This window comes from Meriones unguiculatus, chromosome 10 (genome assembly GCF_030254825.1).
Source record: "Meriones unguiculatus strain TT.TT164.6M chromosome 10, Bangor_MerUng_6.1, whole genome shotgun sequence".
NCBI classification, from domain to species: domain Eukaryota; kingdom Metazoa; phylum Chordata; class Mammalia; order Rodentia; family Muridae; genus Meriones; species Meriones unguiculatus.
Genome location: NC_083358.1, coordinates 16,502,466 through 16,519,324, shown reverse-complemented (window position 1 = coordinate 16,519,324; position 16,859 = coordinate 16,502,466). Strand labels below are relative to the sequence as shown.

The window sequence follows — 16,859 nt, the reverse complement described above, 5'->3', positions numbered from 1 at the left end:
ACTTTTCAAACTATCAGACCTCATTAGCAGCTTTAGATACAAGGCTAACCTGCAAAACCCTAATGTGTTTTTGATACTAGGAATAATCATTTGAGAGCCACAAGATGGCTCAGCTGATAAAAAACACATGTGTGCACACACACATACACAAATAAATGTAAAGATCATTTGAAAATTCAGGGCAGTTTGAGGAGAGCCCTGTCTCAAAAACAAAAAGTTTAATGACTTAGGAACAAATATAATGAAAAAATATGTACTGAAAAAAACAAAATATTCCTAAGAGTCATTAAAGCAGATACATAACAATGGAAAGACGTACCATACCAGGAAATGACAAAATTCTACACTGTTAAAACATCAGATTTCTCTCAACTGAAAAAAAGAGTCAGTGTAATTCCAATCAAAACATGAGCAGTCATTGTAGAAACTAACATGCTGATGAAATTTTATGGAGGCGCAAAGGGCTAGAACAGCCAACCAAAAACTACAAAGAATAACCTCTGAGAACTTAGACCTCCAAATTTCAAGACTTACCATAGAAGGTTACATTCTGAGTAATGAGAAGCAAATAGATCAAAAGAATAACCAGGAGCTGGGCGTGTGGTGGCACACGCCTGTGCTCCCAGCACTAAGGAAGGCAGAGGTAGGCAGGTTCAAGGCCAGCCTGGTTTACAAAGAGAGTCCAGGACAGCCAGGGTATACAGAGAAACCCTGTCTCAAAAAAAAAAAAAAAAAAAAAAAAGGACTAACAGAATAACAGAATAACTGACAACCAATTTTCATCCACAAAGGAAATCCGGCTGCATAAAACAAATGTTCACCCTTACCGCACATCATAAACACCAAAGAGACCGAAATGGACCAATGACCTTAAACAAGGAATTTACAAACTCTCAGAAAAAGATGCAGAAGGGCATTTTTGTGACCTTGACAGAGATTGAGGTTTCTTTTTTCTTTTTGATACAATACAAAAATCACTAACCATAAAATTAAAAAAATGATGAATTAGACAATATCGAAATTGAAAACCATGTTCACTGAACATGATTAAGGAGGGGGGGAAAAACCAGCCATAGATTAGGAAGGAGTCAATGCATATGCCCAGCAAAAGATCTGCAGTCAAAACAGAGAGCTTCCCCGAGCAAGTGACGCACTATGTACTTGAACAGGCGCGCCATCCAGGGAGGTGCCCAAATGGTCAACACGCACACAGAAGCTGCTCTCAGCATTAGTCATCATCATGGGAATGCAAATTAAAGCGACAAGACAAGATACCCACCCACCACAGTGACAGACGTCCAACAGAGAGGCAAGACAGAGAGGGGGTGTACAGTAATCACTCCTCTGAACCTTCGCTGAAAGGACAAGATGCCCTCGCCACTGGGCCAAAACTTTCTCAAAGTTAAACACATGCCTCTCCTATGACTCGGCAGTTCCACTCTTTGGGCCAAGAAATTAGTATATCTATGAGGGGAAAAGGCTTGTATATTTTGTTTTACTCTTAACAGCCCCGAGCAGGAAATGATCCAAGTACCCATCAACAAGAGAGTGAATCAGCCTGTGTTATGTCCGTACCATGATTATTGATCCGCGCAGCCACTCAAATCAAGTTTAATAGCATTAACTTGAATGAAGTAAGCCAGACACAAAACAGCTCATGCTGCATGATTCTAACTCAATGAAGTTTAAAAATAGACAAAACTAAAACAGGGTGACAGACGTCAGGACAGTGGCTTCCCCTGGGGCTTGGCAAAGGGACCAAGAGCTTTTACAGGTCAGGACAGTGTCTTGCTCTGAGTGCTGGCCACTGAGCACTCAACTCCAGGCTTTCACACTGCCGATTCTACCTCACTGAAAGACCGCTAGCTGGAAAATGTCCCCACTACAACATGGGCTCCCAAGTCAAGAGCAAACTCATGGTTTCCCTCTGAGAGTAGGAGTCAGGGCCCCTGGGAATTTAGCCTCAGTTCTTACGCATTGAGGTTCACCTGCCTGCACTAGTGCTGAACCTGGCAACCTCCCTCTCAAGCAATGGTGTCCACTCACATGTGGCATTCAATCCTTTCTTTTAAAAAAACGTATTATATTTTTTTCTGGGAGGAGGGTCACAAGCCACCACATGTATGTGGAGGTCAGATGACGAGTTAAGGGCATGGATTCTCTCCTTCTACTGTGTGGGTCCCTGGCATCACACTCAGATCATCAGACTTTGTGGCAAGTACCTTTACCCACCGAGTCATCTTGCCGACCTGGTAGGCAGTCCTTGCGGCATATTGCATACAACACTGTGTTTCTAGCAGGGAGATTTACAAGTTACCTTGGTCATCAGACCAAAGAACCACAAGTCTACTGTACACTGTTAAAGTCTAAGACACCAGGGAGAAGTCTCAGCAGCAAACAGCCTGTACACTGTCACTGTCGTTATGGGGACCAATGATTGAACTTTCCTGGCAACTAAAGATCTTCCCAGGTGACTGCTAAAAAAAATAAAATAAAATGGTTTAGATAAACTGTCTACAGTCAAAGAATCAATGGGCCAAAATGGAGACTCGGGTAATTTGGCTCTGAAGTTTGCACCCTGTCTGAAAAGCTTGTCCATCAGAAAAGCTTACAAATAGTGGTGAGGCTAAGACCCTGCTCTGCTGTAGCAGTGGCTCTCCCAGCACAGGGAGAAAGAGACAGGGCTTTGAGATTTTAATTTAAAACTTTAGTGTTTTTCCAACACACAGCTTTAAAAATTATACATCCTGATTTTAGAAGTGGCCTATTTAGTGTTGTTTGACTATAGATGACATTTCTAATTTCAGATTAATATTAAATAATAAAATTAAGGAGAAATTTAGCAATGGGAGTAAAACACATTTTTAAAAAATTTCCCCCTTTTCCCTCCTAGTCTCAGGAATGGGACCCAGGCCTTTGTTTATGCTCTGCTTACATCCCAGCCCAAATTTGCCTTCACAGCTGCTTTCATTAATCTGTCTTCCAAATGCTTTGAGATTAACTGTACAGTAGAAATGAGTTAATGAACCCCAGTCTTTTTTTTAAGATTTATTATTTATACAGTGTTCTGCCTGCATGTGTGCATACACACCAAAAGAGGGCACCAGACCTCATTATAGATGGTTGTGAGCCACCATGTGGTTGCTGGGAATTGAACTCAGGACCTCTGGAAAAACAGACAGTGCTCTTAACCACTGAGTCATATCTCCAGCCCAAACCTCAGTCTTTGAAGAAGGGATCTTATAAGAAAAATTTAAGACCCAAACTAAACTTTGCAAAGAGAAGCCCAGAGGTGCAAAGGAAGACTCACCTAGGAGTGGGCTCTGTTGGAGAAACTGCTCGATGCATGGTCATGGGCCTTGTGAAGTACACCAGGTAACCTGGAAGATGAGACACGTGAGCATGGGCTGTCAGTGAGCTGGACAGGAGAACTCCATGGCAGGACTGGGCAATCTTCTTGTTCCTTCAGACAGGGTCTCATGAGGTAAGCCTCCAGCCTCAGCATTCGAAGTACTGGGATTAAAGCATGAGCCTCCATGCCTGGATTAATAATTGTACCATATATATATTGGTAGCACTAGGGGTTGAATGTGGGCACAAACTAAGTATTCTTACCACCAGACAGGCAGTCTTTTTTCTCTATTTCAGAAAACCTAAGGCACATCTCCATAAATTGCCAAGGCTTGTGACTATACTGATCTTTAAAAGGAACAAAGATGAAAATCTGTAAGATCCAGGAGAGGTGAAAGAATTGGGGTCTAAGTAGATACAAATTTACAAATTCAGGGTCATCAGGACTGAAACAGTTAAGACTTCAATTGTGTCAAACATTCCTTTTTACAAAGATTTATTTTACTTATGTGTATGTGTCTCTCTGTGTGTATGCTATTGTGTGTCCAGGTGCCTGTGAGCTGCTGGACATGATGGTGCTCTGTGTGGCTGCACCATCTCTAGAACCCTTGTAGCCATCCTTAGGCTATGTTCACAGATACCAACTTAGCATTATACCGTTGTTTTGAGTTCTTGAAAAGTTAAAAACAAACATTTTCTGATAATTATGCAGAATACAAGCCTTTCTTAGCTACATCCTTTCAGAGTTAAGAGTTAGGACAACAAAGAGACCAACCTGCTCCACAGAACCTGGCCCCAGAGGTCCTAGGAAAGGGAATATTGGCATCCTGGTAGGAGCCATAGGCAGTGGTCACTCGTGCAAATGTTGGTAAGGGCGGTGTCACAGAGTTTGGGAGTGCAAATGGGTTGCTGGAAGCACTGTCCTCTTGGTTCTGAAATCAAAGATAAGCACACTAGAACCCACAGCCCAGTGTTAGGTTGGATTATAACACAATGGTGCAGCACCACAAAGGGAACCAGGGTCTCGGGGGTTAGAAGCACAAGACACTCAAGCGCGCATTGGCTCAACAAGTCCACGGTTCCCACCACAAATGACTCAAGGCACGAGACGAGCTGGCGCAGGCAAGGCTCCAAACAGCTCTGGTTGCGCTTCACTTTCTGCAGGGAAGTGTCCTTTAGGATCTGGAAAAGAGCCAAACACCATCAGGGAGAGAACCATATGTCCATATGTTTCCTGCTTGACTTTATTCCACCAAATGCCTGGAAGCGTGATGGCACTGGGAGGCCGGCACACGGCCAGGCCTGAGGCTGCTGCCCACAGGGGCTCAAGGGAGAAACTTTCCTCGGCCTTGGACAGAAGAGAACGCCTACTCTTTCCTTCTAGTAAGTTCTACAGTTTTGCTTCCACACGTGAGAAATCTCATCATTTTGGAAACACCATCCCTGTGCTTAGGAGAAAACTGTTTGGAGTGATATAAGCCAGGGCAAAGACTTCAGCAAAAGTTATAATGTATATTTTTATCAGCTAAAACAGTGACCCCTGACATTTTAAGGTACACGCTAGGGATATGAACTGACATTCAACATGACAGGCCCAGGAACTGGACCCCTGAAGTCGCTGCCTACACGGAGCACAGGATATGTGCCGCCTTCAAACTCACAGTTTGCAGCACGTATAAAACTCACAACTGCACAGAAGGCTTGATATATAAAATAAAAAGGGTAAATTATCTCATTTTGAGGGTTGACTCGGTCTCATGTAGCCCAGACTGGCTTCAAACTTGCTTTGTAGCTGAAGGTGACCTTGAACTCCTAGCCCTCCTGCCTCCCACTCTAGGTGCCTGGGTTACAGGACTGTACTGCCTGGCTCATGTTCACTAAGTATATGTTGACATGATAACATTATTTTAGCTGGGCTGGGTTAAATAAAAGTACTATTAAAAGTAATTTATCTTGAAATTATTTTACATACACATCTGTTTCTGAACCCACAGGACTCATTTTCTGAGATTTTTAAATTACTATACATATGGTTTTTCTAATTATCATATACCTTTTGGCTTCAAAATACATATTGCCTGGAAGCAAGATATATTCTTTCTAGACAAGTGAAACTGCCTTGCGGAGCTCTGAATTCACAAACTTTACTTGTAGTTCATGTATTTTCATGCAGTATTTATAAAATCCTTCATGTCCAATACTTGTAAAAGTTTTCTAACAAAAAGTCAACAGGTTTTATTAGATTAAAAAAACAAAAACAAACAAACAAACAAACAAAAAACAACAACAAAAACAGGGTAAGAACCCTTGCCCTACAATATCTGAGGTCAAGGCCAGCCTGGTCTACAGAGAAAGTTCCAGGACAGCCAGGGCTACACAGAGAAACCCTGTCTCAAAAACAAAGAAACAAAACAAAACAAAAAAAACAGAAACAAAAGAAAGAACTCCTGGCCTACTGCTGTGTGCACCAAGTGGGAGGCCTGGAGAGCAGCTATGCAGCTAATGCCACAGCATATGGGGAACAGACAACTTTTAAATCTTATTGCTCCAGGTTTGTGCTCAGCCTCACCAACGCCTCTGTTAAATCACACCTTCAGCAGCTTGGCCTTCACAGCAGACGTGATAGTGGTAGGGTTAATGAACTGGAAAGAAGGAGCAGCATTGTTGGGGTACTGTGCTGGGAAGGTCACCAGCATCTTGACTCGGTGGTTGCTACAGTGCACGGACACTGTGCAGCTCCGGTCCGCAGCGTCCATCTGCAAGACACAAGTGCAAGGCACGCTGGAGACAAACGCTCTTCAGAGGCAGAGGCATTATTTTCATTTGCAGTGCTGAGCCTCAAACCCAGGGCCTTGAGCAGGCAAGACAAGCACTCTACCCACAAGCCACACCCTCAACAAGATACAAAGGAATTTTAACACAAATGCTAGTGTTCCTAGTAACTGAGTAAAAAATAAATAAATAAAGTGCCTATAAAAACTAATGAGTTTGAAAGATAATTTACTTTAAGAACAGACTTTTAAGTTTTAGTACCCATTAAAATAAATTCATACATATATTATTTTTAAATTTTATAAATATGGATATGTCTGTGCACCAACTATGTGCCTGCTGCCTTCAGAGGGCAGAAGAGGGCACTGGATTCCATGTAACTGGAGTTACAGAAGGTTGTAAGCCATCATGTAGATGCTGGAATAGAACTCAGAACCTCAGGACAGCAAGTGTTCTTAACCACAGCTCTCTCTCCAGCCTCAAACTCAGAATACTTTATCTTTAAAAAAGCAACTCAAAATTACAATGTTGACTAAAACTTGTATACTTACTTTGTGATGAGAAAAAATAAAGCAAGAAGTTTAAAGCTGTAACCTTAGCCAACTTAAGAACTCCTGAAAAAACGTATAGACAAAAAATAAACTATTAGGTGTGACCATTAGGTGTGGGGGTGGGGGGCAGGCAATGAAGAGTAACTGTTAACAGGTAGAGATGTTCTTTTTAAAGACTTTCTAGCCAGGCATGGTGGCACACACCTTTAATCTCAGCTCTGGGAGGCAGAGGCAGGCAGATCTCTATGAGTTCCAGTCTGCAAAGTGAGTCCAGGACACCCAGGGCTCGGTTACACAAAGAAACCTTGTCTCAAAAAAACCAGAAAAGACTTTCTATTTCTCTGTATGAGTGCGTGCCACATGCTTGCCATGCCCACGAAGGCCAGAGGAGGGTGTCAGATGTCCTGAACTAGAGTTAGACAGTTGAAAGCTGCCGTGTGAGTGCTGAGAATCAAACCTGTGTCCTCTGAAAGAGTAACCAGCATTCCTAATCTCTGATCCATCTCTACAGCTGCATAAAGAGGGCTTTGTGGTGTTTGGTTTTGGTTTGTTTGTTTGAGACAGGGTCTTACTATATACCCCAGGCTGACCTTGAACTCAGGATCTTCCCTGACTACAGAAGTATGCCACTACGCACATTGCTGTTTAGAGATGTGCTGTTTGAATGCTTGGCAGCAGGGAGTGGCTCTATTAGGAGGTGTGGCCTTGTTGGAGTAGGTGTGGCCTTGCTGGAGGAGGTGTGTCATTGTGGAGGTGGGCTTGGAGGTCTCCTATGCTCAAGTCAGTTCTCCACTGCTGCCTGATGTAGAACTCTCCTTCTCCAGCCCCATCTCTGCCTGCATACTGCCGTGTTTCCCACCATAATGGACTAAACCTCTGAACTGTAAGCCAGCCCCAATTAAATGTTTTCCTCTTTAAGAGTTGCGATGGTCATGGTATCTCTTCACAGCAACAGAAGCCCTAACTAAGACACAGAGGTCTTTTGTTTGGGAGGGTTTTGTTTTTGGTTTTGGAAGGGAGGGAGTGATGGGGAGGTTATGGAATTAGACAGTGATGAAAGCTGCACAACTTCCAAGTCAAAATCTCTTTCTAAACCCAGACCATTGCTATTCTCAACTAGACAACAGCAGCATAGGCTACGCTGATGCAGACGGCAACTAAAGTAGCCTTTAGCCCTGCTAATTTCCAATGTGGTCAACTAGAGAAAGCAACAGATGTAAACTACAGTGAAGAGAGCCTAACCTAAGGGAAAGCAAAAAACTTCAGCCACAGAACTAAGTTCAATTAAATTCAAATATTCAAATATTATATCTTCCCACCAAACAACTGCTGGCCTTTGAAATTATTTTTGTATCTTGTGTCTCAATTTCCTCATCTGTAATGTACGGTAACACTACATGCTACAAAACAGCTTTAAAGACCAAACAAATCATAGCACTGAAGTACATGCCTGTTCAACAGTGAAATAACTCTATAACTCTAAAGAAAAATTTAACAAAGCCTCAAAATCATTTCTTGGAGTGATACTTAGTTCTCTCAAACAAAGAATTTTGAAATCTGCGTACACACACACACACACACACACACACACACACACACACACTAATTGACTAATTGTTCCACGTGGAGAGCCAGGCCAATCCAAGGCTTCTCAAAGGTCCTGATGAAATGACAGAAGAAAAGTTTTGTATTTTTGCCCAGGGGGGCAGACTTGACAAGGTCTAGTCTGGGCCTGGGGCCTGGGCATTGAATGAGCTAAGATTTTGGTTCCTGGGACCTTGGCTTTTCCCCTTGAAGAGGCCGGGGTTATCAATCCCAAGGCCGCTGTGTGGTCAGTCTGTGATGTGCTTGTGTTCCCGTGCAATACTGCTTTATTAGCATCTTGCTGATTTTGTGCCACTGTGTGACAGCTCCTGCCAACTTCACCCCACGGGCCCCCTGGACACCGTATGTAAGATGCTGTACTTCTTAATAAGTTTGCTTAGCATGAGACCTAGCTTCTGCAAAACCAGACCCCAGATTTACGTCTTCTTTAGCATCTCATCTCCTGGCTTCCTTAAGACCTCTTAAGACCCTGTCACTGAAGAACAACCTGCTGGTCCAGGTCTGTTCCAAGTACTAAGCGAAGCAAGAGGCTTTAGTCACCGTCTTACTCTGAATTTGCATCAGAGGAAACTAGCTCACGAAGGAGGGTAAGACAGCACCGTACAAAGACAGCACCGTACAATAACATGGAGACTTAAAGAGATTTGGCTCCAAATTCAGCTTTGCCATTAACCTCCCCCATAATCCTGTCAATCATAAGCCTCCCCAGAGCAAACACGATCACACAGTGAAGTAAGGGGCTGGAGAGATGCTAAGGAGACACTCTGCTGTATGAGCTTCAGGAAATGTCCGGCATTTGTGAAACATCTATTTCTTTTAAAAACTTAGAAATTAAAAAAAAAAAAAAAAAAAGCCTGGAGCTAAACAGATGGCTCAGCAGTTAAACATGCTTCCTGTTCTTCCACAGGGCCAAAGTTCAGTTCCCAGCACCTGTGTTAGGCAGCTCACAGCTGCCTCTAACTCCAGCTCCGACACACCAGTCGCCCGTACTCCAAACATTCAAACCTCAAGCATGAAGCCCAGGGCATTACTGTGACTTACCTCCACATTGACATTCCGGATTTGTACATTGATCAAGGAGAACTCCTGCTGCAGGGTCTGAGGCAGGCCTAGCTGGTCTGATTTCCTCTCTTCCAGCAAACTGCTGGGAGGATCTTCCTTCATGGCTACCAGGAGAGACAGGCAATATTGGAAATGTTTTAGAAAATGAGTCCATTTTGGGATATCTGCCATGTAACTCTGGAAAACAAAGTGGAGTCCCTCACCTAGGATATCAGTTACATTACCATCTTCCTCTCCGTGGCTTGAGCTGGGCTGGTGATCTGTGTCTTGAGTGTGCAGGGTCTTCTCTGGTTCCGGAAGAAGGGACATGCTCTCAATGAACTCATCGACACCGTCTAGTATGTCATTGGCACAGAGCTGAAAGCAAGGGCAGGGGATGGTGGAGACCGTGTCTCAGGTTGAAGTACTTGCCCAACGTGCCTAAGACCCTGAGCTGGACTGACAGCAGCACCAAAGCAAAACCAAAGCAAACATGGAAACAAAGATGAAGGGCTAGAGAAGTGACAGAAATGGTCAGGCTAAAAGAGCTCTGGCTTAAAAATATCAATCATAAAGATCAGAGATGTGTCAGCTAAGACCTGCTATAATCAAAATAGTTTTCCCATCACCAACATTCCTTGGTTAAATAAAAAGGAGAATAGACTCTCTACTACAATCCACACATTTTCCACTATGATCAGAGTAAAAACACTGGGAAAAAAAATCAACTTAAATCCCAAGTCTTAATGGAATTATTCAGCTAATTCACAAGCAAAAATACCATAATGCCAAGCATTTGAACCAAATGTTATGTTCTGGGAAAAAATAAAAAGATTTAAAAGGTGATAAGATAATGGGACTAAAGCAAAATGCTGAGGTGAGTTTAGACTAAGCAGGGCTGCAAATTTCACCCAGCATTCCCCATCGGTCACGGGGAGCTGGTGTGAGAAACGCTGCTGAGTATGAAACACTAGTGAGCCACATTTCTCACCACCAGGCCGCTCAATCACTGGACGAGAAGATGCCCCTGACAGCGCAGGTGCTACTTCCATAAGCAAGAAACAAATGCTTTGTGTGTGCACGCACCGGAGGGAGCTGCATAGAGAAGGTGCTTGATGCATGAGGGGCTCTGGACATCTGCGGCGCAAAGGGCCGGCTTCTCAAGCCATTGAAAAGAGAAAAAAGCGGGAGGCTAAGCCATTTTCTCAGCTTGCACCCATCCATTGTCTCATAGTGGGACAAGAGGAAAAAATAATCTTTATCCTTAAAGTGCAGAATACTTTGGTTCTTAAAGACCCCCAAGCCAGTGTGGCATACACTAGCCATCAGCCCACCTCAGGCAGATGGTAAATGTCAGAATATATTCTCTAATTTCTTGTCCTTTGGTTACATTTCTAGTGTATCCACTTAGTATTTCTGGATAATAGCATTGAATACGTACCCTCTGCATTTGGTAATCCACCCGCCACATTCTCAAGCTCTGATCCCGGGACCATGTGACCAGTTGGTAGTCCTTGGACCCTAGAAACCATCAAAGGAAAATCCTAAACAAAAATCCTCTGAGCCAATACTGATAGTGTCACAGAAGCCAGAGACCGCAAACCAGACCAATGGCTCATTGCAACGAACATTTGCAAGTGAAAATGTGTGGGCAGAAGGGTATACTGTGGGACATACTGGGACGCATTACAGCTTCCACGATGAGAGGTTTTCAATGCTTTGCTTTGCTTTGTTTGTTTATTGTCTATCGTTTGTTTATTGTTTGCTAATGTTTTCTCAGACGGGAGGTTGCAAGGGCAGAGGACGGATAGGAGAAGATGGGGAGAGGAATGGAACTAGGGTACATAACATGAAACTCACAAAGAATAGAATGTTTTTAAAAAATCATGGATTTGACATCTACTTTGTTACAGGCAGCAATGGAAATACAATTCATTCACTCACTCATTCATCATTCATATATACATATATCCATCAAAGAGTTACTGAACATCTTATTCTATGGCAGTTATCCACCAAGGCCCCAAACAGTAGCACAAATAAAATTATCTATCTTTATAGAGCTCATGTTCCAATGGTGGAAAAAAAAACAGCAAACAAATATAATAAAATACTGGTGCTAAGTAGCATGAAAAATAACACCAGAGACTGATAAGGGAGCTGTTTTTAGCTAGGACTCCCTAGGGAAGTCCCATGAGAGCAGAAATGTAAACAAGGTGAAATAATAATTAATAAATTAAGAGAAAGAGTGATGCTAAGACCCAAGGTCACCTACGCTTTTACCCCTAAAAATGTGCTCCCAAGGAGCTATTATAAATGAAGATTTTCTGTAAAAATAAAAATGTTTTCTATGTATACATCATGGTATCTCATTGTTTAAAATATTTTTTTATTTTGGTAAAGTAATACATCTCTTTATAAAGTAAATAATCAACCTTTTAATCCTCTTACTTAGCTGAATCACATTTTTAGATACCGGCTTTAGTCAAAGGGGATGACTCAAAGTTTAGGTGCCTCATGAAACAGCTTATAAAGATGAGGATACCTGGGGTGACTACAGAGCACCCCAATTCCCTCATTTCATGGAGGAGTAAACTGAGGCAACAGACAACATGATCTGTACAAGGTATTGAGATAAGTGGGCTTTGGCCAAGGGTGAGTTCTCTCCTTCAAAAGCCCCTTCTGTCACCACCTTAAACCAACCATTATCTCCCGATGTTTCAGTATCTCCTGAGGCACACCTAACCAGAGCAACCTTTCTGAATCACTCTTGAGTGTCACCATGCAGTCTCATGTTCATGATCTTAAATGCTTTGACCCTACAGCTCTCCTTTTCACACACCACTGGCTTTGAGGGAAAAAGATACGTAAGCACCTCCCTGCGCCTTTTGTTGGAGGTTGGTCTAATGCTAATTACTGGTCCTCAAGATCTGGTTTCTGCCTGCCAGATACACCCATCCTTGTTTGTATAAACCTGCCTAAGACATACCTGATTGGTTGATTAAACGGCCTATACCTGGGCAGGGAAGAACAGGGTAGGTGTGGCTAGGGTCCCCAGGCTTTTGAGGAGAAAAAGAAGAATGCCACGTTGGGTTAGCCTGCAGAAGAAACCATGTGGGCCTGAAGGAAGGACTCCAATAATGGCGTAGAGAGGCCCAGGTGAAGAAAACAAGCAAGCACTATGGGACTATGGAAGGTAGACCAGATGAGGATTAAGGTGGATGGCATTGGATAAGGGCTGGGAGATCAATGGTGAGGTTATTGAGACAGTGTAAGGAAAATATCTGCACGGCCCAAGGCAAATAAGGCAATTCTAAATCTAACAGGTGTCTGTGTCTTATTATTTGTGATGGCCATTAAATAATACCACTGTGATAATCTTGGGGCAAATAATAAATAATATATAGCTCAACACCTTTTTTTTTTTTTTTTAATTTACAACAACCTTCCATGCCATCCCCACTCATTCGCAGGGGCCTTGCTCTACTGACTTCCTTTCTTGCCTCTTCCTGCCTTCAACAAAAGCCCATTCCACTCCTTGTCTTGGAAGTAACAAACAAAGCTCCTGCTGCCTCACTTATACAGTCTAGGTATCTGGCTTCTAGCCTCAGTCTGCTTTGGAATTTCTCTCTTAATGATCAAACAGCTTTTGTTCAGTTGAATGTTTTTTTCCCTCACTGTCCATTGTGATCCTTAAGCAATGCCCCATTTCAAAGTCATCCTTTAGCTTAGTTACCACACCCTGATCCTTTTCCCACAGTGTAAACCAAACCAAAACCTAAGGTGGTCCAGTAAGAACTGACTGAGGGGATGCGAGGCTAAGCACTGCACTCAGGGTCAGCCGCTTTGGACCCAGAGAAGAGCATGTCTGATTGCATGCGGGTTGATGCCCCAGGTCCCGCCTCTGAGAAAAAGGTATCGGACGGTCTGATGCTCTTTGGGTGGATGACACCTAAATGAACATCTGTACAAAGTCCCAATTTATTTCTAATATCAGAGATCAGACCTCTACTCTTGCCTGATGCGTCTAAAACAAAAAGGGGGAACTGTAGAGAGCTGCGGAATGCTATGCCTTAAAGATGGAGCTGGTTTCCGCCTTCCACCTTCCCGATGGTGAGTGCTCTCTGTCACGAACAACTCCACATTTGGCTAAGGCCGAGGATCTGGCTTGCTTCCATGTATGTGGACCTATCTGCATTGCCCCCATGGCACGCCTGGGTTGGCTACCCAGAGGCTATTTAAGCTGTGGGCTGGCTTTCCCCGGGGTCCGAGGATTGTTCAATGTTCCTGAATAAACTGCATTGAAAAAAAAAAAAAAAAAGAACTGACTGAGGAGACATGGTGGTGAAAACATGCCGGAGCAACCTCAGGTTGGGAAGAAGGTCAAATTTAAGAATACATATTTATGAAAGGTTCAGAAAACAGACAGGTCTAAACCAGCTTTAGGAATTCATAGATTGGTACTGAGCACCAGGGGCATGGTTCGTTCGGTAGCAAGTGTAAGGTCCTAGGTTTGCTCTCCACTACCAACCAATCAATCATTAAACAGACAAAAGAGAAGTAAGAGAGAAGAGAAGGAGTTTGGGAAGAAAACTGCTATTGGTTTGTTGGGTTTTGTTGTTATTTGGGGGGTATTGTTGGAGGGGAGTCTCTGGTTTTTTGTTTGTTTGTTTTTGAGACAAGGTTTCTCTGTGTAACCCTGGCTATCCTGGAACTAGCACTGTTGACTAGGCTGGTCTGGAACTTAAGAGATCCTCCTGCCTCTGCCTCCTGAGTGCTGGGATTAAAGATGTGTGGCACCACACCTGGTGAAAATTGCTATTGTTAGGGCCTGTCTCTGGAAGGTTCTAGAGTTTTTGGCCCTTGAAATGATTCACCAGATAACCCTCTTGACCTCTTACTGGAGCAGATGTCTTCCAAGTTGGAGAAATTCAATGAAAGCTGGAGAAGAGGTCTAGGGACAGGGAAACACTATGTACTCCCTTTAGCCATCTACGATTAAACAGTAGCCTCCTCACTGTGCCACATGACTGGTACAGCTGTCCACCAGAGCACCAGAAAAGAAAACCAGACAACCACCTTCTCACTCACCTTCCTTCTGTCTCCTCCACTGGAACTCCAGGACCACGTCATCATGCCCCACAAAGGTGTGAACTGGAGTATTCAAGTCAAAAACATTCCATAGGAGCAGGCTGTTCTCCCTCCGCAGCTGGGGGACCATCACAGTCACTAATCCATTGCTGAAAGGCTACAGTTGAGAAGGGAAAACTGTGATTACTCGGCGGAGAATCAGCCAAAAGCAAAGCTGGAAATTGTTCCTAACTGAAATACAGGACATGATGGACACCAGGCATGGTGGCTCAGGCCTGTAATGCTAGCACTGAGGAAACAAAGGCAGGAGGATTGCCAGCAAGTTTGAGGCTACCCTGGTCTACATCTCAAATTCCAAGCCAGCCCAGCTACGGCTACACAGGAATCTATCTTTTTGTTATTGTTGTTGCTTTTTTGTTTGTTTTTCAAGACAGGGTTTCTCCACTCTATAGGAACTCACTCTATAGACCGTGCTGGCCTCAAACTCAAAGATCTGTCTGACAAGTGCTAGGGTTAAAGGTGTGTGCCACCACCACCCGGCTAAGATCCTGTCTTAAAAAAAAAAAAAAATTATGAAAGGCTCAGACTCATCTGGGGAAATTTTTTTCAAGAGCTGTCTACCACATATACCTTTCTCTATGCTAACAGAATGGAACACAGCAAATAACAAATAAGCCTGGGCCAAATGTTTGAACAACTCTGAAGATTCTACAGTAAGTAAATGGCTCTTTCTAGTCCACGTACTACCTACTCTCCCTGAGCTCCTGCTCAGGAATGCATACGCAAGGCTCACTGGGAAAATCTGCAGAAAGACCAGCTGAATGTCATCCACATGAAGCATTGCCTTCCCACTGCCTCAGTGAGACAATGCCTCAAAGAAAAGTGAGCAACCCCAGGACAGCAGTTTGACTTAGCAAAACCGGGCCCACAGGGGAGCTGAGGGGCCCATTTGGTTTATAACTAGCCTCTGTTATTTAAGGAAAAAACAGTTACACAAGAACATTTATTTATCTTCCCTTCTCCTCCTGATAACACTCCCCAACTTTCATGTTTATTTTTTAAAGCAAACATGAATCCAGAGATGCCAGCTCCTTAGATCAGTGTCTCATTTCTTGGCAAGTGATCCCAGATGCAAAAACAACATAATGTCCAATTATCTTCTTTGCTCCAGTGTCCCAGGGTGACAGCCCTAATGCATAAACGTAGCTTTGTTCATCCCTGTGCTTGCTTTCAAAGTGACATTAAAGGAGACACACTTATCTCTGACTCACAGCTATCAATGTGGCCATGGAAAAACGGTTGGAGGTGGAGAGCAGGCTCTGTGTAGCATTCTGTGATTTACAAAGCACATTCATATACATGATTTCAAGTGGAAGGCAGATTGTGATATTCCAAATGCCACAGAATTGTCCACTTTAGAATGGCAAATATTATCACGATAATAAAAGTGAGGGGCAGGGCTGGACTGGACAGCAGCAATTAAGAGTTCCCGGTGCTCTTCAGAGAAGCCAAGTTCCATTCCCAGCACCCGTGTCGGCAGGCTCATAACTGTGTGTAACTCCCACTCCAGAGGCTGCAACACTCTCTTCTGGCCTCTGTGGGCACCAACATGCACATGTTCATACTCACACACACAGAGATAAACGCACAGACACACACACACACACACACACACACACACACACACACACACAAATAAACACAAATCCTTTAAAAAATTTATAGGGCAGAGTGAAAAGTATCCTTCAACTTTGCAAATGAAGAAATTACTGCTTAAAATAAAGTATCTTTTCCAAGGCCACAAACCACTAAGTGGTAGAGCTGGGCCCCAGACCAGGTCCTTTGACTCTAAAGCCAGAGTTCTTTCCACAATAGTACACCCCGGCCCTTCTTCTCCATCCTACCTTGTTGAACTACCTTGGTGAATAAATATCCCAAGACTGCTTCTCCAAAGGTAAGTACCTAATGCCATTACTGCATTCACCATACTCCAAACCAAGACAAAAGGAGAAACTGCTTTACAAAGAAAACAAGTAAACGGCCACTCCAGACAAGAGGTGGGGTGGCTCACTCACTGTGTATCTGGCTTTCCAGACGGGCACCTGGCAAGGGAGAATACTGAGGTATTTCCGAGGCTGGCGGTAATCCCAGAACTACAAGAAAGAAAGTTTGTGAAATAAATGCCATTAAAACAAAACAAAAATTAAAAAAAAAAAAAACTCAACTATTGCAGTAAGCATGGCCTTCAAGCTCATTGCATTTTGTCCTCCAAAGAAATATTTCAATAGTTTATTTTTAGTTCCACCTCCATAACCATGTACTGTCAGACACACAAAGAACCCTTCTTTTTACATCTATCAACATTACAGGAGGATTTCTAGACTTCACCAGGAATACAAGGGGAAGATCAACTGCCTATCAAATAACCCTTGTAGTTAAGAGGTAAAA

The 16,859-nt window shown here is 43.3% G+C and overlaps 1 protein-coding gene across 4 annotated transcripts in view; it reads right to left on the bottom strand.

Moving 5' to 3' along the window:
• The window catches only part of Wdr59 (WD repeat domain 59), a 73,792-nt gene that overhangs the window by 28,262 nt on the left and 28,671 nt on the right, over positions 1–16,859 (bottom strand). For 2 of the 4 annotated variants that reach the window (XM_060391950.1, XM_021632518.2), the window contains exons 9-17: positions 16,487–16,564; positions 14,412–14,568; positions 10,762–10,841; positions 9,545–9,698; positions 9,321–9,445; positions 5,943–6,107; positions 4,438–4,533; positions 4,127–4,283; positions 3,311–3,380 (exon numbers count right to left, since the gene is read on the bottom strand). In XM_060391950.1, coding sequence (XP_060247933.1) covers positions 3,311–3,380; positions 4,127–4,283; positions 4,438–4,533; positions 5,943–6,107; positions 9,321–9,445; positions 9,545–9,698; positions 10,762–10,841; positions 14,412–14,568; positions 16,487–16,564 — 1,082 coding nt within the window. The remainder of the gene's footprint in view (positions 1–3,310; positions 3,381–4,126; positions 4,284–4,437; positions 4,534–5,942; positions 6,108–9,320; positions 9,446–9,544; positions 9,699–10,761; positions 10,842–14,411; positions 14,569–16,486; positions 16,565–16,859) is intronic. The other 2 variants (XM_021632517.2, XM_021632519.2) reach the window with 1 other exon arrangement.